Source organism: Vulpes lagopus, chromosome 7 (assembly GCF_018345385.1).
Source record: "Vulpes lagopus strain Blue_001 chromosome 7, ASM1834538v1, whole genome shotgun sequence".
In the NCBI taxonomy this organism is placed as follows: domain Eukaryota; kingdom Metazoa; phylum Chordata; class Mammalia; order Carnivora; family Canidae; genus Vulpes; species Vulpes lagopus.
The window spans coordinates 45,447,001-45,473,471 of NC_054830.1; the positions used below are offsets into that span (position 1 = coordinate 45,447,001).

Consider the following 26,471-nt stretch of genomic DNA (forward strand, 5'->3'; position numbering starts at 1 on the left):
CTGACCTTAGCTAAAACCATTTTGGTCAAGTGTTGGCCAACATAGAAACCCACAGGATGACAAACACTGTTCAATGGAACACTCATGTGTGAAGCAGCTTAGTCGTGAGGCTTATGGATGTGTGTGTATGTGTTTGTAGGTTCAAAGATGAATGCCAAGTATTTTTTCCTGAAACAACAGCAGAGAAATTTGGAAAGCTGTTTAAGTAGGCTTAACAAAAAACAAAAACCATGACTGCATAAAGGTAGTAAGAGAGCAAAGTTTGAGAGTCCTGAAACCCAGAAAAGAATAGAGGAAAACCAATAGAAATGGCTAAAATCCCATATATAACCTCTGGGAACGTTCTGGTAGATTTCTTAGCTAACTGAAAATGCAGGGGGGGAAGTTGCCTAAGCAAAATGTCATGAGCCAGCTTGAGAGGAGGGCAAGTTACCCTAATTGTTCTTTATTAGGAGTCTCCACTGGGCCAACCCTGCCTTGTCCGGTACCAGCTGCCAGCCCCACCTTCCTCTCCTCCTCTGAGGCCTCTGGCTTCCTCTGCCTGGCGGCCCGGGTGCCCAGGACACAGCCGTGCCACTCTGGGACAAGCCCTGCTTTTCTCTGTGTCTCAGCAGGGGGGCCCAGCCCTCACTTCACCTGGGGTCTCCAATGACTGAAACAGTGATTCCGCAGCTGGCTCTTCTTAGGGATTTCATCAGAAATGGGTGCGGCTCGCTCTCCTGGCAAGGGCCTGTCTTTGTTACACTGTATCATCCAAGAACAACTATTAACTGAGTCTGGGAAGGGTGAGTGGTCATTCCAGCCCAGCTGAAGATTATATAATGCGGCCTGTTTGGTAATGTCATTCAGAGCTCAAGAGCAGAACCCTCTGACACCTACAGTTGGAGGCACTGTGGGCAGCCTTCGTGTGGCTGCGTGATAGAGGAGCAATCTGTATCTCAGAAGTCAAATCCCATAGAAAGCAAGGACCTAACCTGACTTGGAAGCCAAGCACCACACGAGGCGTCCATACCTGAATTCCAGGGCCGACTCTAGACTAGCTCTGTGACCTTAGGCTGATGACACTGATCGATAATGCTTTTGCATAATGCTTTCCAGCTTACGGGACGCCTTCTCACACCTATTTGATCCTTACAGTAGCTCTGTAGGGGCAACCCATGATCTCTTTCTCAAGAGAAACAGAGACCCCAGTTGGTTAACTGACACCTTCACTGGCGCACTGTCCTCAAACACACTGGGGGCTTGTGACTTAAAGTCCTTAGCACCTGATTCAGGTCATCACTCTTCCTGCTGACAAACTCATGTCACAAGGCTGTGGTAGAAAGGCACCTGTGAAATGTAGAGATACCGTATGTGGTTTGAGTTCACTGAACTTTGGAACAGAGGGAAGTGGATCTTTGGACTTGGGACTGGCCAACAAATTCCAAGTGTGGGATCCCTTGTTTTTAGTGAACTTTATTTTTTATAGCAGTTTTAGGTTTACATAAAAACAGCAGAAAGCACAGGGTTCCCGTATATTGCTCCCTTCCCACCTCCCCTCCCCATGCTCACACAGTTTCCTCTCTTATTAACATTTTTTATTACTGCGGTGTATTTGTTCTAACTGATGAACCAATATATGACACATGATTAAATACAGACCAGTTTACGTTAGGGCTCACCCTTGGTGGTGCACCTTCTACAGGCTTTAACAATTATACAGTGACCTGTATCCAGCACTACAGCAGCAAACAGAAGAGTTTCACTGCCCTAAAAATCCTCTGTGCTCCACCAAGACATCCTTCCCTCCCCCCCAGCCCCTGATCTTCTTACTGTGTCCATAGCTGGCATCCATTTTTTTAGTTGTTTTTAATGTGTAATATTTGCTATAAATAGCAATTTTAGAATCACTGAGCAGAGTTAGATATCATTATCACCGTTTCTCACCCAAAGCAACAGATTCTGGGTTTTGCTTTTTTGCTGTGGTCTCAGAAAAGTGAGCCCTAAAAATGAATTTTAGTCCCCTTCAGTAAAAAAAAAATAGTCACCCCTCCCCACCAAAGGGGCAAGTAATCTGAAGTTCATGAAGTGTCCTGTATTCTTGCTTTTGGAAAGTTAAGGATTACCTGCAGTCCTCCCCTGCACCCCTGCCTCCTCTAGTCACTCCTGTCCCCTGCGGTCCCAGGCTTTCTGGGAAAACCTGGTTTGTCATCCTGCTCAGTAAGATGAGTAGACACACACCTGTCATGTGAGTTGAAGGGACAGTCTTTACCTTTTTGAATCTCCTCAGAGGGGACTGGGAAAGACAAGCCACAGGTCTCCTTCCTCAGGACCCATCTTCTCTCCCCCACCATCTCTCTTGCCCTCGTGCCCCCACTGTGCCCCCCACCTAGAGGTCCAAAATCTCTAGTCTGGCTATTTCAACAGTAAATGCTCCACTGTTTACATGGTAAACAAACTGCTACCTGAGCAGACTTTCTCCGAGGAAGGTAATTGATTACCTCAGTCGTCTTTCTTAGAACAGCCTCTTCAGTTGAACCTGGGAAGAAGAAAAAAAAAAAAAAAAAACCTCTTCTCAGAATGATTAGCATTTGCATCATACAATCCAACTTCCTCTCCTCCTCCTCTCTGTCTCTCACACTCACACACACACACACACACACACACACACACCCTCCTTCTTTCCAGTCAAGGACATTTCAAGAGGTCAGTACCGCCCCCGTGTCTAAAACTTCAATGTTTGCCTTTGCAGGGACTTTTCCAACTTTACCTAGAAAAGAACTAACCAGAACTTTAGCACTTGTGGTCAGCCTGCTTCCGGCTGTGGCTTCAGTCAGTTTGTCTGCTCTGACAGAGGAAGCGCTTGCTGTGCCGGGAACTGCACTGGCTGGATTGTAGGAGGACCAGGGCAGACGGTGCCTAACGACATTGGTATGCGAGATGCCAGCAGCAAGGAGAGCCAGGCAGGCACGGGGACGTCTCAGGCCCAGAGCGACAGATGCTGCTGACAGACGCTCCCTGAACCCACAGCCTCCCCCAACTCCACCCTCCTGCGCGCGCGCACACACACACACACGTGTGCACACACACTAAATTCACGTACAGACAAAATGCCAGTTGAAGATGATTTTCTCAAAAAATGCAGAAGCCAAGACACTGAGCCGTGTTTTGGATCTTCAGTGCACATAAAGGCAGGAAGCTGCAAACACTTCGAGGCCTCCAGACTGACCAGCTGGAGCACCGTGTACTGCAGGCTCCCCTGGAATCCTAGAGCACTCAAGCAGGCGCACCATCTCCTATGAAAGTCCGAGCTAAATACAAAGTGATTGGATTCAAGTGTTCTCTGTGCCCCTGTACTAGTAATTGGGATCGTCTAAGCATTTTCCCTTCGAGACTTAGATTCTCTATGGAGGGAGATGCAGTCGGTGAGCAACCTTACACTGCACCAGAGCTTATCCTACTGTGCAGGGTGCAAAATCAAATGGAAGCTGAGAGAACAGTGTGGCTAGAATTGCTAATTAATTTTAACCACTAGGTACTCCTTGGTAATTTGAGATTTGACTTAACAGCTCAGGGATGATTATTTAATTAAAATACTGGCAACACCGAGGATCTCAGATTTGGGGATTTACCTGCCTCAGTGCAGAAAAGCTAAAAATACATGCCATCCAGACTACTTGAATTTCTGCAGTTGAGCTGCTTTCCTATGGTTTAGGATTTTAGTGGGATTCCCCCATCTTAGATCGCATTGTTATGTATCAGAGTTGGAGGAAAGCACTGAGGAAGAAGCTGTGTGGTGGTAGCCAGAAAATATCCAGACCAGAAATCTTTTTCCAGCTCTGCACTCAAGGACTCCTCTGAGCTGGAGAATGAAGGTTTATTCCTAGGATCAGGGTATGTGGCCTAAAGTGGCCTCAGGCAAATAGGACATTCTTTCAAATCTTGGATTTAACTTTTAAAATTTGATTAAATGTCATGTTCTTTGTAGGGCATATTTTGAGTTTAACATAAAAATATTTTCAATAATTTACCATTCAGCGAAACGGGCATTCTAAAAAGAGATGCATTATTTTCTGTCTGTGGCGTTATATACCCTTGGGCCGGACCTTCATGCCCCAGGATGATGTGGGTGTCTCACTCATGGAAGCCCAAGTAAAGCAAAGGCAAAGGGGATCTGAGTGCATCATCATAGCCACTGAGACGATGAGCACAGCTGCCCGTAGCAGTCTTCCTAATCCGGCAGGTCACAGCTTGGGAGGGGAGGCTCTCAGAAGTGAAGAACCATGCCCTAGGACCGGCCTTGTGACCACAGTCTGTGCACTAAAGCACGTTGGGGGCAGAGACCTGGTCTTGCTCATCCTGAGACCCTCAATACTTAACCCTCTGCTGGGCACAGAAATTATAAATGTTCAACAAACAGTTGTTTAGTGAGGTCTGCATTTTGCATTTGTTCAAAGACCTTTCGGAGAGGAAAGGGACTCTCCTTCCATGGGAGTCCAGAAATCAAATATGCCATGAAAGAAGGTGGGAATGTGCCACAGAAAACCTCTTTTAATCTGTAGTCATTTGGTCACTTGCTGTTGGAATACGAAAAAGAAACTGCTGCTTAAGCTTTAAGCTGTGTGCAGACTCTTGCATCAATTTTCTGTGTTCTTTTGAAGACTTCATTAATGTGGACTCTATTTGGAAATCTGTGTTTTTTTATGGGGGGGTTTGCTAAGCAAAGGAACATTGCAAGATTTGAAAGGTAGGTTTCAGATGGCATTCTCTAACCAGATTAGGCAGTTGAACATATTAAATTGCATGTCAGTAGTGAGTCCTCGCCACCCTAGCTGCTGGAGTGCCATGCACATGCCTCTCTCCCTGCATCTCACCAGGCAGGCCCACAGGGACTCCAGGTCACCCCCCTCCTCCTTCCCTCGGCCAACCCCTTACCCTTGTTACCCACACTTTGGGTTACTCCTGTTTCATGCACCAAGCTGTCCCACACTTTGATCGGCTCTACAGTTATCTATAGTCTGAGCTGCCCTTGCCTGTAGGCCCTCATCCCCCACTCCAGCCAAACTGGTTTCCTCCCTGTGCCGGCCCCACTTTGTGGAGAATGCCCTCATGCTTGCCTTTAGTTAGGCCAAGCAATGGCCCTCCTTCAGGTCCACGCCTTTCCCCAGGAGGATTCCAGCCCATGATCATCACTGCTGGTCAGCTCTGATGCTGGCCCTACTCTGCCACTCATTTGATAGCACGTAGCCTGCTTTATACCATTCTTCTTTTTAAATGTAATGTGTCCACTCTCGTTAACTAAATAACAAGAGCTGTGACGGCAAGAACCCCATCTCATACTTGGGTTTCAAAGCCATTTCCACTTGACAGAGGTCCAGGAGGCAGCAACCATATGTGTGTGTGGCTCACTGCTGTTCCCTCAGCACCAAGCACATAAGGGAAGTGCTCCTGAAGTAGATGTTGAATATATGTTTGTATTTTTTAAATATTTCTTTCCAGGGACCTAAAATAATGCTTATACTTTTTATTTAAATTCAAAGAACTAGCAAATATTTCACCCCAAAATAGCAGTTTATAATTCATCAACACTCTGGGTCCCCTGTGAAATACAAGAATTCGTTGTGTCCCTCCCTCCCCAGGACAAGTTACCTTCCCTTTCAGGGCTCAGTTTTCTGCATTACAGATCCAGCTGTGACAGTGATCTCCAAACTCCTACTTGGCATGACATCCTGTCACATCCCAATTGATGGTATGTCCGTATGCTCCTCTGAGTCTGACAGAGGACACTGGATCTTTCCTCTTCAACTTCTCCTGGTGTGGGGTCGGGGAGTCGGTCTGTAAAAATTGAAAACAGTCCCTGTGGATATGTGAGGCCTCTGATTGCCAGCCCAGTCTTGTACTGTGTGATCCTACTGCATTTGTGCTTTGCAAAAAGGCTCACGTTTTCATCAGTCCAGCCCACACCATCTCTCCTTCCTCCATAGGTCGGCCCAGTGAGAGTAAGTAACAACCTGTCCCCTGTGTGCGCCCTCTTCTGAACAGTTACGTTCATTCCTCCCTTAGCATTAGACACTGAACGTGGGACGTTTCTTTGGTGGGAAGGTGCAACTGTGTCTGAAGGATGGACAAAGAAGCAGTGAATATAATCAGTGATAGGTTATTTAGCTGTCTTTCAGTGGCAATGCCAAACGGAAATGTCTTCAAATGCTTATTCTCCTCCTCCTCTTTGCTGTAGACACACAGCAGAAAACCTATTCCCAGACATGGAAACAGCTTAGATTTTTAGACTGGTCATCTTTGAAATAGGATGTTGTATTGAATGGTCTTTTTTGCCTGTTGCACTGTGGTGGGAAATTGATGAAAATGAATATAGGCTAACATAAAGGTACATGTGAATGAAGTGCTGATCACAGACAGGGTATTTGGTACAGGAAGGTAGAGATGATCATTTTCTCCTCCAGCAGTCATTCTAAGCAACTGAAATTCACCATTTAAGCATTCGCTCTGAGGGCTCCACAAATATTTATCATCTGTCTACCATGTTCTGGTCACTATACTAAGGTAGTCTCTGCACTCATGATGCTAGAGGCTAGTGGGTTCCTAATTACCAGATTCCCCAGATGTTTTAAGCACTCAAGTAAATGTGATGCCGCATTGACAGTGGTATGCCTTCTTTGTCATATTTTTCAACTTGTTCTCGTTTGGCTTCAATACTGCTAGACTGTCTTGGTTGCTTTTTAACATTTAGACATGTCCTGTGGGATTTTGTACCTGATTTTAAGCATGTTGATGCCTTCTACTGTATGACATAGGTTGGCAAACTCCAGAATATGGGTGAAACCCAGCCTGCCACCACCAGCATTCGTAAATAAAGTTTTATTCGAACACAGCTACACTCATTCATGTTTGTACAGCCTGTGGCTGCTTTCAGGCTGCAATAGCAGAGTCATTGTGACAAACCATTTGGTCCACAAAGCCAAAGATCTTTACTATCAGAAAATATTTACCATAGAGAAAAATTTGAAGACCGATGGTGTACACAAAGTAGAAATAATAGTGTTTGTGCCCTGTGTGCGTGTACTGGCAGAGGGTGAGTGGCTGGGCAAGATTTGTGTTCGAATGTTTATCTCGATAGGATCAAAATGGTCCTGGTCAGAAATGACACTAGACAGATGTGGACTTGAGTTCATTTTCTCCCCTTACCTTGTGCTGATTAAGCTTTTACTATTCATCCCTGCCTCTCTGTACAGAACTTCTCTATGATGCCTGCTTTTTAGGAGAAAAGCACAGGTGGGCACAAATAAGAGAGGTGGGAGGAGGAAGTCTTGGCTCATTGGTTAACCAGTGGTGAGAAAAACTTTTCAGGTATAAGCTATAGATATCAAAAGAAAGGATGGAGACAGGAGACGAGGCTGAATGGGCCTTTCTTATACCAACTGATGGCACCTATCAACGATGTCAAACTGGAAGGAAAAAGAAACAAAAAAATCAGTAATTTCCATAAGCTGACAAAGAGGGTAATGGATTCATTTTCAACAAGAAGCCCACTCCCCATTTTCAACCTCTTGACGATCCCCTCCCAAGTAAAAGCTCACACACACAAATCCGGTAAATGCCAGAACACTTGGGATCTCAAAATTCATTTCACTTCCAGAGTGTTTGCAAATGATTTTCCAAGTATAATGCTTTTAAAAATACACAGCACAGTACGAGGTATCTAGAGCAGTCAGATTCATAGAGACAGCAAACAGAATGGTGGTTGGCTGGGTGCGTTAGTGTTGAATGGGGATGGAGTTTCAGACAGGGAAGATGAAGAAAGTTCCCGAGGTGTAGAGGGTGGCGATGGTTACACAACAGTGTGAATGCACTTCATGCCACCGAACTGTACAGCTAAAAACGACTTCAATGGAAAATTTTATGTTCTATATATTTTACCACCTACTACTCATTAGCCATGTAATGCAGTGGCTGCATTCCTATTTACAGATTAGAGAAGTTGTTTGGAAACCTACCTTTAGTTCTCTTTTAGAGAAAGAGTAGTTAGTTTCGTTTTGGGTTTTGTTTTTTTTTTTTTAAGATTTTATTTATTTGGGGGAGAGAGCACACCTGAGCTGGCAGAGGGGGAAGGAGAGGGAAAAAATCTCAAGCAGACTCCCCGCAGAGCATGGAGCCCAACACAGGGCTAGATCTCACGACCCCAGGAGCATGACCTGAGCCAAAAATCTTAACTGACTGAAGCCCCCAGGTGCCCTCACTCTGTACTTAGCTTGAAAGTGATTTCTAAGAATTGAGAGAGTTCAAGGATATTCAATTAGATATTTACTGAATGGTTTTTTAAAATGCACAGCACATTAATTCTGTAACAACAGAGAGCGCCTGATGAAAGAGGTCACAAAGAAAAGATAACATGGGAGGACTGCCTTTCTTGTCTCTACTCCTAGAAATGACTTTTTCTTTTTTCTTTTTTTTAATGTGGATTTTTAGGAAAGAAACCTGGACTGGTTTCCCAGGATGAGAGCCATGTCCTTGGTCAGCAGCGACTCTGAAGGGGAGCAGAATGAGCTGAGGAACCTGCAGGAGAAGCTGGAGTCCACCATGAAGCTTGTCACTAACCTTTCCGGCCAGCTGTCAGAACTAAAGGATCAGGTAAAGAACAGATGCCCCATCTGCCCCCTACACACAAACACACCAGATTCGATGGGGGCAGAAGCAGCAGTGCTCATGTTAAAATGCTGACTTTTCCCTCGCATGGAGGTAGAAAAGGGGCCTGAGGCAGAGAGGGTAAAGCTGCCCGGTCTCCCTGTCTCCCCGCCAGTTCCCCTTCACTGCACTTTTACAGGAGAAGCCGGTAGCACTGCTTTCAGTGCTGCTGGTACGAGGTTTTCATATGAAAAACAAAACCAGAAAAAGGGAGAATGCAAATGACTTCAGTGAAGTGCTGTACAGAAAACACCACCCATAAAGCTATACTCTTACTTTACCTACTGTCAGATTAAAAGCTATTTCTAGCATTACTTTCTAGCCCTCAAATCTATCAACTCTTCACTCAAGATATTTAAGTTCAACATCCCGGGAGAAACCATACTTTAGTTCATTCAGTGGCCAGATCCTTACTGAGCGGCTGTCACAGGCCAGGTATCACGCCAGGTGCTGGGGACAAAACCACAGACAACAGAGACCAACCCCTGCTCCCCGAGAGCTGACCAGGCTACAGAAGCACTGCTCCATCCTGCTCCCTGTCCCTACGGCAGACACTTGCCCCTTTAAGGCACCTGAAGGAGGAGGGGGAGATTTGTACCAAACCCTATGTACTTCCTCCTCCTAGCCCCTTCTGAGGGAACAAAAGCGCACACACCAGCGCCAGGCAGGGATGTGGTGACGGGACGCCACACACGAGGTGAGGTGAGCTATGCGTCCAGGGCTGGCAGGCCCACCGGTGGGCAGGTGCAGGTGTTGTGCCGGAGCTGACAGGGGTCACCTGGCACAGACATGGGACCAGGTCAGCATCCCATATGGGTTTTTAGTCAACTCCATACACAAGATTATAAATTTTGCACAGCAAGAGGTATCAGGCAGGGCTGCCCTGCAGGTAAGTTGCAAGGCCTACCCATGGGGGATTTTCTACTCTTAGGTACATAACTAGTGAACACCCCATCTGGAATAAATTCTTCTTGGAGATGGTCTGCAGAGCAATGTAATGATCCTACTTTGAATTCTGTTTCTTTGCCAACTAAATTATTCCAGACTATTATGCCCCCGGCTACCATTGGGCCTCACAGTTCTTTTCTTTCACTTGTATTAAGATGCAAATAGATAAGACTAATGACAACAGAAAGTCTTCTTTATGAATGCTGTCTATAGCACTGAGCTTGGTGGCCCCTTAAAATGAATAACCTGAATGAGTAAAGCTAATGAGGATCTAACTAGATCGCTCTGCTTATTATCTTAGTAACTTTTTACCCTTTCTGTGACACACCTGCCAAATGTTCCAGAGAACTAACCTGTTCGTTGAGTACAGCTGCAGCTGCTTCTCTATGCCCCTCTGGAGAGCCAGGTGAACTTCTTAACACCTTCAGCAGTGCTTTAGTTCCTGTCTCCCTTTTGAGAGGGCTGTGGCTACATGAATCTTAGTTAAATCAGAGATTTTTATAAACCTTACAGAAACTGATCTAATACAGACTTCAGTAAAAGAACTGTTGAGCTCTCATTAAAATGGTCACAGGGGTGAGGTGAGCTGAGGAATTCACAGAAGGCATCTGAGGTGAAGGAGGGCATCCAAGACCACAAATGTCCTCCTGCCTCACTCCCTCATTGTCTCCATGAGGGTACTAAGGTGCACGGAACGCTCTCAGGAAGTGTGTTTCACTCTCTAGGACAATGTCAGGGCTGGAACTCCTGATCCTCCTGTGTGGCTTGGATTTTTGTATGCTGTATATATTTTTGTTTTCATTTGTTCTGTCACCTTACCCTGTTTGCCTTTCAGGTTGACTGTTTACAATCTTACTTTTTTTTAAAAGAGCTTTGTAGTTTACAAAGTTGCCACACATACTTAAGCACCGTGGAGGATACCTTCATGGCCATTTTACACAGCTAGGCATAAAAGAAACTTGGCATTTTCAAAATCCAAGGTAGAATTGTTTCTGCTAAGCCTAAATTTGCTTAAACAAAATATGTAAAACTTCATACATAGGGACTAGTGTTCATTAATGACATTAAAGCTGTGATTTAAACTGCTTGGTTCTGGCCCTTATATTCTTTGTCTCCAAGTTGGCAGTTGGACCAAAAGCCCTTCCCCAGTGAATGAATGTGAACCATTTTTTCTTGGAAGATGTTGTAAGCTAAAAAGAAGTATGAGAAAACCAGTAATATATTCTCAAGTGCCTTTACCAGGACTGATTTGCTGAGGTTTTTAGGTGCCCAGGAAAAATTCAGCACAGCTGCTTTTATTGGGGAAATGTGTTTCTCTCAAAAGGAATTAGTCAGCATTTTCTTTTGATTATGTAACCTTTAACAAACCTTTAAGGGCATTTAAGAATTGACTTACTGAAAAATTTTGAATTTTATTAAATTTGGTGTAGTAACAATCATAAACATATCTTAATTTGTTCTGCATAAAAAAATATGCAGATATGTTAGAGAGTTGCTGGTTCTTAAATGGCAATTGTAAGAATTCCTGCCCTCTGAAGAAAACAATTTTTTGAATTAAAAAATAAAAGCCTACAAATGATTAATGAGCAAGAAACTCTGTGATAGATATTTTTTAAAACTGCTATGAAAGAATAGCATTCACTGTTAGAAGTACTGGGAAACACACAAATTGCTTCATCACTGAGATATTTTTTTCAATCTTGTCCAAAAAGCATAATGGAGCAATAATAGTTTAAATGTGAATGTCTTTGGTTTTAATCTGTGCTGCTACTGACCACTTTGGTGGTTGTTTTCTTAAAATACCAATTTGAGGAGAAAAACTTGTTGTCTAGGACAGAAGTTAAAAACCTAGTTGGTGGTGTCACTTTTCCTACTATTGCCAAGAACAGTTGATTAGAATTGCTAGTCTAAGTGTTAATGGTGCACCTCATCTTGAAGTTTCCCCTCCCAAGAGGTTCTGAATACTAAATATGATTCTCTTACATTCTTATTCCAAGGAGGAGAACTGATGTAAGAACCTACATTTTTTTTGTGCATGTTTTCTTCATAACGCAAAAGAGCAAATATCGAGAGGCTTCACTTTATTGAAAATGTTACTGGCTTCCTCTGGGACAGTGACCCTGACGTGTTATTAGGAATACAAAAAGCGCTTGAAAATTCAGATCACATTAGCATGTTCTAGTGTTTGGCACTTTTCATGCAAGACAGTTACCCTGCGAACATTAACTGCTTAAGGAAGGGAGGGATAACAAAAGATTAGAATAATTGCCTATGGTTGGAAAATGGAATATTGTTCCTTACACTGTTCTGGAACCACAAAGGGGGACGAAGGTAACAACCGCCCTCTAGGGTCCCATAAGCTAGTGAGAAAGACAAGAGAATAGACCTCTAACAGTATGAGGTAGTGTGAAAAGTTGTGCATCCCACTCGAGACATGAATAGAGCTTGATGGAGCACAGAGGAGGCGGCATTTAGTCCTGTGTGTGGCTTGGAGTAAGAAAGGAGTAGAGCCTGAACATGATGTAGTCTTACAAGTAGGTGACTTCTGAGCTGGCAGAGGAATGCAGTAGGGGGCATCCCAGGAAAGGAATCAGCATGAGCAAAGGCATGAAAACGCATGGCATGCTCCAGGAATGGCACTATGTTCTGGTTGATTCCGTTCGTTCTTTGAACCACCACTTGTGAAACAGACTGGTGAGGTGCAGCCCTAGGTACTGGGGTTACAGAGATGAATAGAACCTGTTCCCTTTCTATACCTGACAGTCTAGCGTGGGAAACAAATCAGTAAACGGCTAACTTAGAATTCAACCCTGTAAGTATGTAATGGTGGTGTGAATAGACTGTGAAAGGAGGAAAGCAATTCAGTCAACCTGATGGTTGGGAGAGAATTTGGGTTATGCCACAGAAGCCTCAGAGATGGTACTGCAAGAGCTGGATTCCAAAGTTTGAGGACGAGCCTACCAGGTGAAACAGAGAGGAACAGAATATTAGGGATCAATGCTGAGTGTGAACAAGTACATTGACAATAAGTCAACGTCAGTGTTCCTCAGAGTTGTGGGGGTTTTTTCCTTAGTATTTTAGGCTCATTGTTAGAAACACAGCTGATTTTAGAGTTTCCTGGCTTTGTAGAATCTGAGTAACCAAGATCTGGCTATGACAGGAAAGCAGTTTTTCAGATCCTTGATCTGTTAGAAACCAGATCGTGGCATCCGTGTGCTGCTGACAAGCAGTTCTTCCTTTGCCTGCCTTCCGTCGTTGGAGGCCAGGACTGGGAGAGGAAAATGCGCTCATTTGCTTCCTATCCTTCGTGTTTTCATGAAAGGTCTTTCCCATGTTTGGCTGCATCTGATTTGTAAAGCTACAATAGTTTTTGCTTCTTGTTTAGACCGAGCCAAAAGTAGGAACGCTAAATTTCAAGCTAATTTTTATATTCATGTAGACATGAAGAAGAGTACTGCTTCAAATGTTTGTCCTTTAGCTAAATGGAAATTTTGAGGATTGTAAATGTATCTAATACAAATAAGACACTTCACACTATTCAAAATAGATTTTTCAGTATTCACATTTTGAATATAGTTACTTTGATCAGAATCTGAGGGATATTTTTAAGTCAATTTTGTTTCAAATGTCCAGAGAGAATATGATGTGAGAATGTGAAGGTTCACTCTAGTCATTGTTTGCTTTGATAAAGGTAACAGCAACAGGTAATACACAAATAAGGCTTTACACACACACAACACACACACACACACACACACATTGTCTGTGTGTGAATTATTTAAGTAGGTAGTAGAATTGAGCTCAGAAAGCCAGAACTTATATGAGACTATGCACTAATGGGCCAGGAAAACCTAACTGGCCAGCACTGTTGACCTTGGTTTTTTACAGACCAGAGTTAGGCCTTAGGGCTTTTGTTTTTGTTTCCTTATAATCATAATTTGATAATGACCACTGTCGAAGGGCTAAAGCCTTTAGCAATTGCCCTATTCCTTCTCACTTATTAGTCACTTAAATGACAGCCATTCTGTCTAAAAGGCTGTGGTTGATCAAAACAGAATTCAGACAGATTTGTATGCCTACTATGTGCTCAACTATAGCCTTCTCCAAGATCTTAACCTTGAGAAAAATGATATATGTATCCAAAATACTTTTGTGTTTAAGAATGTGAAAATACACTTGAAGTAATCTTTGACATATTTCCAAGATAATTACTGCTTCTAGAGAAGCAGTGTGATCCCAGACCAGCTACATAAACCTCACTTGTTACTTGTTGGAAATGCAAATTAATGGGCCCTACCCTAGGCCTACTGAATCAGAAACTGTTTGTAGGCCCTTTGATCTGTTTTAATCTTCTGTGTGATTCTGGCCTATGCCAAAGTTTAAGAACCACTATTCTACAGAAATAGAAAACAAAATTAGGTATATACTAGGTACTTGAAATTACCAGGAATAGGACTGCCTGAGCAAAGAATTTGGCAACTAACCTACATCAATAGGGAATTTTAAGATTTAGGAGGTGGGGAGGGGGCAGGCAGAATGTTAGAAAGGCAAACCTAGAAAGTTAGGAGCAGCAGTGAGGTGTCAGGTGATGGCCATTGAAGGGAAAAGGAGGTGTGCTATCAGCTAAAGACTCGTTATAGAAAATACTGTTGTAGAAGCTTTTCTATTTAAAAGAATGACTGAATAGTCAATATCTCGCAAAGTTAAAAGCTGACCTAACCAACAGGCATGAACAGATGCAAATATAAAAGGCCATCTCAAATGCAAGTAGTTATTTATAGAAAAATTACAGAAAAGGTTTTAGTAACTAATTTTGACAGTTGAAAGACCTCAGTAACTTTATTTTTTATTATTTTTTTTTTTTACCTCAGGAACTTTAAATCAAAGTATTTAAATAAAGTAGCCTTCAGGAGGGGTTGAGCCCCTATGCCCCATTCCTAAATCCATTAGAATGCTTGTGATTGTTAAGCTTCATGGTGTTGTACTGGATTCCCTCTCAGGGTTAACTACCAAGGGAAGCGTGAGAGAGTGTGTGTCTGTCCCTGTGTCCGTCAGCTGGGGGAGGGGGGTGGATCTGAGCTAAGTATCTGAAGTACCAGACAGTAAGATCAATGATTACAGATTACACTGTAATCTAGTTGTGAATTTATCCCACATGTCAAATTAGGTTCTCTTTTCTCAGCTGACTCTGTGAAGTATAGTGTAGTGTGTAACACTTACTTAGAAGATTTGTCATTCATCTACGGAAACTTGAGAGGCTAGCTGTAATGTTTTAATTCAATTCTTTATAAAAAGCTACCTTCTGGAATATTCACTCCTTGTAAATTCTCTTCTAAATTATAACAGAAGGTATTTCACAGGAGCCTAAAAATAGTATTTTGATTTAAAAGAAAACTATGTTTTGAATAAGTAACCACTTTAAAATTGAACCTAGGTAAGTTATTCTTATGTTCTCAGGATATTTTGCACCAAAAATTAGTCCAAGTGAAAACTGAGATTTAAGCATCTACTATGTGACACTCTAGCAAAGAATTTACATATATCTCTGTTCTATCCTCCCCCTATGAGATAGGAATTATCATCCTAATTGTGTGAGTAAAGAAACAGACTTTGAGAAGCTAAGTAGCATAGAACCATAAAGAAATGGGTCTGATGCCAAAGCCTACATTCTATTTACAAGGATACCTAATTCCTCTCTGATTTTAGGAAACCAAAAATCTACATGCAGGACCTTAGGCCACTTGTAGACAACAATTTTACCTAATATATATTTTATATTAATTGGCTTAAATGCCCAGCATCAAATCCAGAGCCAGGACCAACTGGTTACGAAAACTGTTAATGCAGAGAACTAAATGTGTCCTAAAATACCTAGAACAGAGCTAGCTACCCATCAATACAAGAAGTGATTTAGTTCAGCAGCCAAATAATAACAACCTCTTGTTTGGGGTTTTGAAAGCGCTTTTTCATTTGACCAGTCTTAGGAAATGGTCTTTCCTGACCCAAAGCAGTCCTGTGTGTATGGGTGGCAAAGAACAGACCCCACTGAGTACCTAAAGCATTGTCTATGACCTTTAGTCACTCTAGATCTCAGTGACATGTGAGGACATTCCTCATCTTCCGAAATGTGCTACATCATTTTTCCTCTGAAACCAGAATTACTCTAGAATCACTGAGTAATGGAATCGGGACCCCCTGAATACCATGGACATAGTCCCTCTCAAACCTAGGATTCTAAACACACTGCTTCTCTTGATAGTTTGGTGTGCTGTTAGCACCACACAAAGTCACCATTTTCCAATGAGCTTTTAAATCATTTGGAAATGGATTTGAGAAACAATCAAGAATCCTGTGCTTTGACTGTTTTTTGTTTCTTTATGAAACAAATAGTGAGCAATACTTCTGAATGCCACATTGCATGAGTAGGTCACAGAATTCCCCATTCTGCCTAGGAAGATGTCCCTTTTGAAGTTGTGTGTGTTTGATTTAGTGACGGTACACTATTTGTAGAAAGTGGGTTTCAGTATAAACCATAACCACAGAGGTAAATCTATGGTTCAGTATATGATCTGACGTACAGGAAGTGTCTGGGTCTAATGATGAAACTTTTTAACTTTCCAGATGACAGAACAAAGGAAGCAGAAACAAAGAATTGGTCTTCTAGGACATCCTCCTCATATGAATGTCAACCCACAGCAACCAGCATAAGCAAATGAAATAAAGGAATCTCCTGTACCTTTTTTAATTATTATTAGTGTGGGTATGGCTAATTAGTTCTGATTCACCCACAAAGATTACATTAATGCATAGTACATTTGTAAATAATCAGTTTTATACTGTATGTATATGATTGCTACTCTAAAGGTTTGGATATATGTATTGTAATTAGAATTGTTGGCATAATGAAATTTCATTTGTGCCAAAAATATTAAAAATGCCTTTTTTGGAAGGACTAAAGAAAGCACCTGATTTGCACTTGAACCAGATTATAGATTTAAAAGTATATGACATGTATTTTGTATTTAAAACTAGAATAGCCAGTATTTATGTTTTTTATAAAACTGTGCAATACGAATTATGCAATCACAATGAATTTGTAACTCCTGAGTGTCCTAATGGGAGTGCACATCTTTGAAGCTGGTGTATTAATACTATGTAATAAATGGTTAAATATCAAATGATGCTGCTGCCAAAATCATATTAATAGTGAGTTTCCTGCCCCTGGGCATTTTGTACCATATACTTACTGTGGTGATACTGTTTTTCGTTGCTAGTGGCATTAGCACCTCTGTCTAATAGTGACAGTGCTCCAAGTCAGCATTCATTTTAAGAAAAGCAACTTTAGTTTCAAAGATAATTTTAAGCTTCTGACCTGATCATTTAAACTCTTTAAGTAGGAGAGCTAAATTAGAAGCTCAGACTTTAGCTTGTGAAGTTAATGAATTTTTGAAAGGGAACTTTTTATGCAACATTTGGAATAAAAGACTGCTGGCCAATCAGTGTCATCTCCAAGGTGAATTTTGGTGTCACATTATAAGGAAATGAATAATGGATGGTGTCTAGATTATCTAGTCCGAACAGCAGAGTTGATTTTTTCTTCATCTGAACCAACATGCTACAGTAGCTAAGAAGTATTAAACTATATACATCCATATAAAGATGAAATATGATCTATCCCATTAGAACTCATAGTTGAACACTGACATGTTATTCTTGTGAAAGAGCCACGTTTTGGTTTTTTTTCCTTGTCACATGATTTATTTCCTTGATGGATGAAAAGTATGAAAGGAAACTTTTATATCTGTTGCCTAGTTTTGTATATGGATCTCATTTTACAAGAGAATCTCTGCAAAAAAAAAAAGTTTAAAAATGTACTGAAAGCAGAGTTCTGAAATGAGTAAAGTTTGTAAATGCATATATAAAAATAAATATTTAATGATGCAGAATATACAGTGGTGGACTGGTGGCTTTCATTTTTGGCATTTCTTTGTGTCTTAACAGCTATTCCAATTAATTACATATTTTCTTTGGGACCAATTTAAAGTGCAACTGGTTTGGTTACCAGATTAACTCAGAAAGTGCTTACTTGATTAGCAAGAACTCAGAGGAGATTTACTTGAACAAATACCAGGGAGTGTTTAATATGATGTTCATTCATTCTTCTAGATGAGTGACTGCCAACCAGACCGTCCTGAACAGCGAGCGCCAGGGCATCCATGGTCGGTCGAGTCAGGAGTGGGTGCTGCTGAAGCTCCTGCCTCCTGTGCTTTCCCAGGAATGGGGGGCTTTGACTTGCTGTCTGCAATAAAACTGTTGCAGTGTGTTTTCCTTCATGTCCAGTGGTTGGAGTCCTTCAGCAAGACAGGCAGTCAGAAATGTTTCACAGAGTTAACTCATCTATCCAAAGGTAGTAAAACTTGTTCCCTCCTCAAAGCAATGCCTGCCTGGTTGCTCTTTTAATACTGATTCTCTCTGAGCTTGGTAAATAAGAATAATTACCACCCAATGTTGGGAACTAGGTCAGGACTGAATTCCAGTTAAGTGACTAGTTTTATAACCAATGCTTCTACTTTATAAATTTGATAACTTAAAAAAACAAATGAATAATTTTCCAGCCAGTGCAGTGTATTTTCACAAAATGTTTCTATAATAAGGCTGACCCAAGATGGACACACACTTGAATCTAAAAACAAAACAGCAGTCTATGCCGAGACCCACCACATGTGCTTCAGCCAGCAAGGATTTGTACTTCCTTGGGTTTCTCTTTGATTTGTCATGCTGCCCAACACACCATGGCAATGTGTGTGGTTTGTCTCCCCAGTCCCATCCAGTTCACTGGAAAGTTCTGCACTGACATGTCCAGGTTGCAGCGTTTACAGGTTTGTCATGTTTCATCTGAATCCTGTCACTTAAGATATAAATCTTTATTCAGTTTGCCAGCTTCAGCAGAAAAGAAATGGAATTGGAATGCCACCCCACCCTATATGTGGCAGATTCTACCCTTGGAGTTTGGGTGTGAACACAAAGTTAGTATAATTGAAACATAAAATTTGAAGTTAAAACTTCTGTAGCCTTTGATGTGTAATTGTGATTTCACCTTTCTCCAGACGTTGCTTTTTCAACACTTCTATTTCAAGGATGGAGGTCCACATCACTTTCAAAGTCGCCTGGTGTTATCAAGCTGAGTAACAAATGTGGTAATATAATGCTAATATGCAAGAAAGTCTTTTTGGCTTTAGTTTTAAAAGTTTGCTTTAGCACCAATCCAAATTCCAAGATTTTACCAATTTCCTTACCTAAACCATTTGTTAAAGGGTCTGAGAAATTCCATTCCTCTTTTCTAACATTTATAATATCTTGCCCTTTACTACTTCTGTATATAAAACTGTAATGATAAACCTTCTTTTCCCCTACAAAGAAAGCTTCTACTCTTTGACAGGTCCTAAAGCTTTAAATGATAGTCCATCCCATACAATCTTTCTTAGAACTATATCTGTCTCTACTCACCCCACACACGTACAAAATACAACTTCTTTTATTTCATTCTTTAAAAATTCGATTCAACTTAATTGGTTTGTTTCCAAGTTCATGCTTCTTATTCATTGTTCTTCACTCAGCCAATTTTTTATTTGGTTGTACTTTCTGAAAATGGATTGCTTGATTTGGGTCCTGTAAAAACTGCTCTTTCATCCTATTTAAATATTTCCTCACATAAATTATAAAGCAAGCATATTTTATTTCTGGAAGCTAACCAACATGGTCTATGCAGTAGAGCAAACTAAACAAAGCTTTATTTATGTGCTAGTGGGAAATTATCAAGATCTTCACAGTAAACAAAGGAATTAACCTGTTAAAAACTCAATTCTAGATTTCTCTATCCTCATACTGAGGATGGTCTACTGTCCTACTTAGCATGATAATGCATGAATGAGAAGTAGCCTGAAAGTTTCTAGCAGTTATTTTAAGGCTGACTTCTGGGCTACATAGATGGAAATTTACTCCTTCAAAAATACTAAATACAAGAGGGGCCTAACTACATACTTCTAGAAGTAGAGCTGGTTTTGCTAAAATAATGTTCTTACAGATTTTCAGAGAACAAAATAGGTGCTTGATAGAAGGTAAAATTATATGACAAATAAAAGTCACCTTTACATAAGACAGAATATCACAAAGGGCTCCTACAGAAGGCTCTTGAGATAATGTGCTCCATCTACCAAACCATATAGTAGGAGTGAAACTAATTTTAAACATAAGAAATAGAGACTTAGAGGGGCGCCTGGCTGGTTCAGGTGGTAGAGCATGTGACTTGGTCTCAGGGTCATGAGTTCGAGCTTCGTGTTGAGATTTTTAAAAAGAGAAAAAAAAAATTAAGACTTAAAGATGCAAAGCAACTGGCCTCAGGACTTGGCTCCAGAATAAACAAAGGTCTCCTGACTTAGCCAAATACAGGGAGCATTCTTCCCAGTTGCTACCTGCCTTCCAGAACGGGGCTATAGTATCTCATCAGAAATCGGTTTCCCACAACAGTTCCCCCTTCACAGAAAGTTCTTATGGAGAATTGCATTTTGTCCTCCAATGCAAATTGATTTGCTTTTCTTTTCAAATCCCTTTTACAAGTGGATCCACAAATTAGAAAGTACTGAATATGAACACTTCATCAAGACTGAAAACTGTGGCAATGATAAGCTCCTAAAATCTCTTACAACTACAAATCTCCTATAGTACTTCTTACTTAACTGCGTTTTTCAAAAAGGAGAATCTGTTCTCTCAAGGTGGCTTCTTCCAAGTGAAAACATTCAGATACAGATGACTGGCATCCTATCCTACCATAGAAGTAGGTGTTGATTAGCAAACCCTACTTTGCTCTTGTTCATTATACTGATAATTTGCTAACAATCAACCAGAATGTTGGAAAACCCCCTTAAAGATTTCAATTTTACAGAAAGTACCCAAAATTCCACCAGTTTTGCATCACAAAGTAGTGGTTAAAGTAAGGTTTTGAGTAAAATGCCATGTGTGTGGTTTTTGTGGGTGGCTGCAGCTCAAAACGACTATTAGGCCTCCTCAGTTATCTACAGGGGAGAGCTATGATGGCGATTATACATTAAGGCGATTATGATTATAACATTTTTTTCTTCTTTGGCATTTATATACCACAGGGGCAATTCTTGCAACCTAAAGGCAACTCAGAACCATAGCCTTTTAGTCTGGACCCCAAAACCTGCCAAAATAAATAAAAATGTAGATCCCTGGTGGGGTTTGACATTTGGTCGACTCCAACAATGCTTATGAACTATGGCTTCTCCAGGTGCTGGCATTTTATATAAACTCATTTGGTATAACAAATCTCTGGCTTACTGGGGTACCATATTTTTAAAAAAGAAAAATTTACCAAAGGAGAAACTTAAAATACTTTAAGGTCATGACAAACCAGTGTGAAAGAGAATCCTAACACCTAGAAGTGAAACTGCATCATCCACCCAGCCTGGAAAGAAAAAAGAAAGCTAAAAACCGCTATAGAATAAGAATGCAGAGTTTGAGAAAACCCCTAAGGTGAATTGTGAACAACAACAAAAAAGAGCCCCACAACATAAGAAGTGCATACTCTATGCAAGAACCACTAATGGAAAGAGCTCGCCAGCATTTCTGTAATTACCTCACAAAAGATGGTTAGTCCCATGTAAAGAATGGAACTTTCAACAATCCAGGAACTTAACTGTTCACTCCAGAACTCAAGTTATTTCATTCTCTTTCATATACTTGTCAGCTGTAGCATCTCATCCAGTCTTGTCAGCAGCTTTCTATAAAAGTTCTCTGGAAGAAAAACAATTGAGATTTGGTATGAAACTGGGACAAGATGCACACAAGGCATGGGGGCTGAGCATTAACTCACTTAAGAGCCCACAGGGCAGCAGGGTGGGATGAAAAGAACAAGGACCTTGAAATTGGTTCAGAGTCTTCGTACCAGCCCTACCGCTTTAGTGCTCTGACTGTGAGCAAGTCCTTTCATCACTGTAGTCATCACCCCCCATCTAAAGAATGGACATATTACTTACTCCTTTGGACAGTAGTGAGCCTTAAAGACAATTTATGTCAAGTGTCTAGTACATATCTGATAACATGCTCTTTCCCATTTCTTTGCAGCATATTCACTTCCTTTTTCTCATACCTATCCACAATCTCAGCCAAATATTAAATGATCAAAGCTGCTCTGTTCCTATTAAATGTGCCTGATATTACCATAGGATCCTAAATCCTCATGTCTAAACGTGACACATGGGGTCATATTGAGTCATCTTTTTAAAATTGTATCTCTTAACATCTAAATTATGTTTTAACTACCAATCTGAACTGAATTCATACAGAAAGAAAACTATCTCTCATAGCTTATGACTTCCAGATAATTATTCTTATATTTATGATCAGTGTTAAGTTCAAATCTGACTTTTCAAAATATTCTTCATGGAATGATGTTTTTATCTTCTGCATGATGATGTGTTTCCATAACCAACATTCTTATTTACACCTCCCAATCCTGCTCAGATTATTATCCCTCACGTCTGCATGGTTCTAAATTATATTATTTGTCATTTAACATTCAAATGCATATTTTAAATCAGATCTCACATAATGGTGGAGAGCCCAGCACTTTCCCTAATAATTTCAAGGACCCTAAGGAGGGTGCTTATAAGTTCCTAATGATTCCTTGTCATTTCTGATCCTAAACTCCAAATGCAACCCGATTCTCATCTCCCCTCTATTTTACTTCACCTCTACTGCTGACACAACCCATAGTACTGTCTCCAAAACACATTAACATCTGGGTGTCATGCAATTAGATCTTTATGAGAGGAAGATTATAACAGCGAATAGGAAACTACTTAAAATTGAGAATCAGACATCCAAGCCCACACGCCCTTTTTTCTCTGCCATTGGAGGAGCAAGTGCTCATGTCTACCCTACTCCTGGGGCCCACTTTCTCACCACTCCTGCCCAAGCAAAATCATAATTTAAAAATTCCCTCCAACTTCAATTAAAAACAAAAAAATTCGGGATCCCTGGGTGGCGCAGCGGTTTGGCGCCTGCCTTTGGCCCAGGGCGCGATCCTGGAGACCCGGGATCGAGTCCCACATCGGGCTCCCGGTGCATGGAGCCTGCTTCTGCCTCTCTCTCTCTCTCTCTCTCTGTGTGTGTGTGACTATCATAAATAAATAAAAATTTAAAAAAAAAGAATATCATTAAAAAAAATTCTTCCTTCTTTACTATGCAATTTCAACCCCCAGGTCCCAATAAGGTCCCAACCACTCCCATCTATATTAGCCCTTTACCTTGACCAAATAAAAAAACAAAACAAAACAAAAAATCCCATTAATTCCCTTGTCCTTAGCTTCCAACTCAAGGATCAACCAGCTTTTTAAAGTAGCTTTTTTTTTTTTTTCCTTCCTGATAAATTCCTATATTAAAGAAGAAAAAATCAAGTTAGAAAGGTAAAGTGATTCGGCCAAACTAGAACCTAGGATTCCACGGCAGATCACATGATCTTACACACATTGTTCTCTATGCCACTGCTTCACTATGCTAGGTGCAGTCCTGCTGATCAGGTGCTGGGAACTCCACTCCTTCCCTGCCCACCTGATTCGAGAAGACCTGTACATACTAGATAAAAATTCTAAGAGACACAAAGGAATGTAAAAGTTCTTAAGGGTCATGGTTGCACTAGCTCATTTCTGTATCATAGGTACCTAGCACAGTTCCTGTCAAAGGTGCTCATTACATTGTGGGGGGAAATATTCTTTGCAAATCTTTACTTAATCTGCTCGAGGGTCTTGGAGCCAAAGCCAGTTAGGAGTCTTTCAATAAAGAAGGACTTAGATAGTGGCCCAAAGCGAGTTACATATAGAACAATCATTTACTACCGCTCTTGCTAATTGACCATTTAATCCTACAACTAAAGATTAATTGTAATGCCTCTGGCTCCTACAGTCCTGCTTCATAACTCAAAAGCATCTTCCACTGCTCCCTCTAACCAAGTGACCCCACTCTCTCTCTCCCTTCTTTCAATTCTTTTCAACATGACTGTGTTGTCTCCACAAAGGTGCAAATTCAAACTCACGTGTACCCCCACACTCCTCTCTCCACCGTGCCCCCTCATCTAACAACACTAAAAGACACCTTCCCTCTATAATCCGTGAGGACTGTAGCAGTTCTCAGATTATCCCCAAAAAGACAGAACACAATTTAGGTAACAGAAGGAAGTTAGGGCCGTTTTGGGTAACAAAGAATTACGGTTCATTTACATATGAACATACATACATACAACATGGATGAATCTCAAAAGCATTACGTTAAATAAATGAAGTCAGGTTTGAAAGGCTACATAATGTGTCATTCCATGTATATAACATCCCGGATAAACCAAAACTACAGAGACCAAAATCAGATCAGTGGTTGCCAGAGACAGGAGGCATGGGAAAAAGATATATTACAAAGGGACACTAGGGAAATATATGAGGTAATGGAAAGATCTTTGGTGTGCTGGTGATTATGTATATGTATACGACTACATGGGCTTCACAAAATTCAAGAACTACCACCTAAAAAGTAAATTTTATTATATGTAAATTATACCTCAGTAAACTTGACTGAAAACATTTTCTAAAAGCTAGTGGGGGTGGGGAGAAAAAGGGCCAGGTCCAAGAATTTGCATTTTTAATTTGCTCCCCAGGTAATTCTTTTTTTTAAAAAATATTTTATTTATTTATGAGAGACACACATACACAGAGAGAGAGAGAGAGAGAGAGAGAGGCAGGCTTCATGCAGGGAGCCCGACGCAGGACTCGATCCTGGGTCTCCAGGATCACACCCTGGGCTGAAGTTGGTGCTAAAACGCTGAGCCACCCGGGCTGCCCTCCCCAGGTAGTTCTGATGCAGGCTGTCCATAGTCCACAGTCTGAGAAGTACTGCTAATGTTTGGGTTGCATCACAATACCTTTATCCTTTATGGCACAATGTGCACACTTTTGGAATGGAGTATCATTTCAGAGTTGAGTAGGAGAGTTAGAGAAAAAAATATGCTCACTGGAGAGCCCAGTAAGGCTGGCAGTGAGACTTAAAAAAAAAAAAAAAAGATAAGGTGTGCTCCTCCCTAAAAAAAAAGAAAAACAACAACAACATTGTTTTAGAACTTGCAAATGGAGCAGTCCTCCAGTTATGCTGTATTCTCTTTCTTTCGCTGCTGTAATAACAAATTACCAAAAATTTAGTGGCTTGGGGGATCCCTGGGTGGCTCAATGGTTTAGTGCCTGCATTTGGCCCAGGGTGTGCTCCTGGAGTCCCAGGATTGAGTCCCACATCAGGGTCCCTGCATGGAGCCTGTTTCTCCCTTTGCCTGTGTCTCTGCCTCTCTCTCTGTGTCTCTCATGAATAAATAAATAAAACCTTTAAAAAAAATTTAGTGACTTAAACAACACAAATTGCACTTTGGTTGTTTGAGTCTAAAATGGCTTGGCAGTGCTGTGTTGCTTCTGGAGGCCTTAGGGAAGAATCCATTTCCTTGCCTTTCTTGGCTTCTAGAGGCAGCCCGCATTACCCGGCTTGTGGCCTGCTCCCACTTTCAAAACCTCCAGTGGCCAGTCAGATTTTCCCATCTCAAATTCCTTAACATAATCACATCTGCAAAATCCCTTTGCCATGTAAGGTAACATATTCATAGGGCTTGGGCATTAGGATGTGGACATCTTTAAGGGGGCTGTTGTTCTCCCTATGACATACACCTAAGCAGAGTCTGGGCAAGCACTTAGGTTTAAGCCAAGAAAAAAGCAAATCACCCATCTGTTTTCAAGCTTAAAGGATTTGAATACAATTAGGAAGGTCACATTTTCTTATGGTCCAAACAGGTTGAAAAATCAGTTTATTAACATGACTGTAAAACTGGTAAAGCTGTACAAGATTACCTAAGACAGTATGTTGCTTCCTTTTACCTTCACTACTGATACTCTGATACTGATACAGAACAACTATTAAAGAGATGTGTTTGCTTTTTCAGACTCACACACACACACACACACACACACACACACACACACACCTTATTTTCTCAGTTTTACTTTTGAGCATTAGCACTTTAAAAATAAGACCCAGTGAGGGGCTCCTGAATGGCTCAATTGGTTAACCAACCAACTCTTGATTTCAGCTCAAGTCATGATCTCAGGGTCATGAGATTGACCCCCACTCAGGCTCCACTGGGCATGGACCTTGCTTGTGATTCTGTCCCTCTGCCTCTGCTCCACTTCCCCCCTCTTTAAAAAAATAAATAAGACCCAATGAAACTCAAAGAAAACAAAAGTGGACCATAAACATCCCAGCCAATAAACCTTGTTGATGGGGGGGTGGGGAGCCAATATATACCTGCATAAGATCAGAAAACTTTAAAAATACGCTATCCGTATCTCTTCTTTGGTGAGTGTCTGTACAAATTTTTGTTCATATTTTTATTTCTTTTACTATTACCGAATTTTAAGTTTTGTTTTTTATATTCAGGTTGCTGATTCTTCATTAAATACATGTTTTGCAAATACTAAACTTTTTTTCCTGATCTATGGTTTGTCTTTTTATTTCCTTAGCATAGCTTTTCAAACATCCAAAGCTTTTAATTTTGACAAAGCCCAATTTATCAACTTTTTTCTTTTATGGTTCATGTTTTTTTGTGTCCTAAGAAATTTTTGTCTAACTAAAATCCCTAAGATTTTCTCCTATGTTTTCTTCCAGAACAGCAGTGTACAATAAAGCTTTCTGTGATGATGAAAATGTGCTATACTCCAAGCTAACCAATACACTAGCTATAG

At 41.0% G+C, this 26,471-nt stretch overlaps 1 protein-coding gene across 10 annotated transcripts in view; it reads left to right on the forward strand.

Annotated features, from left to right (window-relative positions):
* Positions 1 to 18,701, forward strand: part of ITPR1 (inositol 1,4,5-trisphosphate receptor type 1) — a 319,907-nt gene extending 301,206 nt beyond the window's left edge. For 5 of the 10 annotated variants that reach the window (XM_041762305.1, XM_041762306.1, XM_041762307.1 and 2 more), the window contains 2 exons: positions 8,464 to 8,625; positions 16,249 to 17,575. In XM_041762305.1, the coding sequence (XP_041618239.1) occupies positions 8,464 to 8,625; positions 16,249 to 16,335 (249 nt within the window). In that variant the 3' untranslated portion in view covers positions 16,336 to 17,575. Of the gene's footprint in view, positions 1 to 8,463; positions 8,626 to 16,248; positions 17,576 to 17,793 lie in introns of those variants that run through there. The other 5 variants (XM_041762303.1, XM_041762302.1, XM_041762300.1 and 2 more) reach the window with 3 other exon arrangements.
* Positions 18,702 to 26,471: the final 7,770 nt, after the last annotated feature.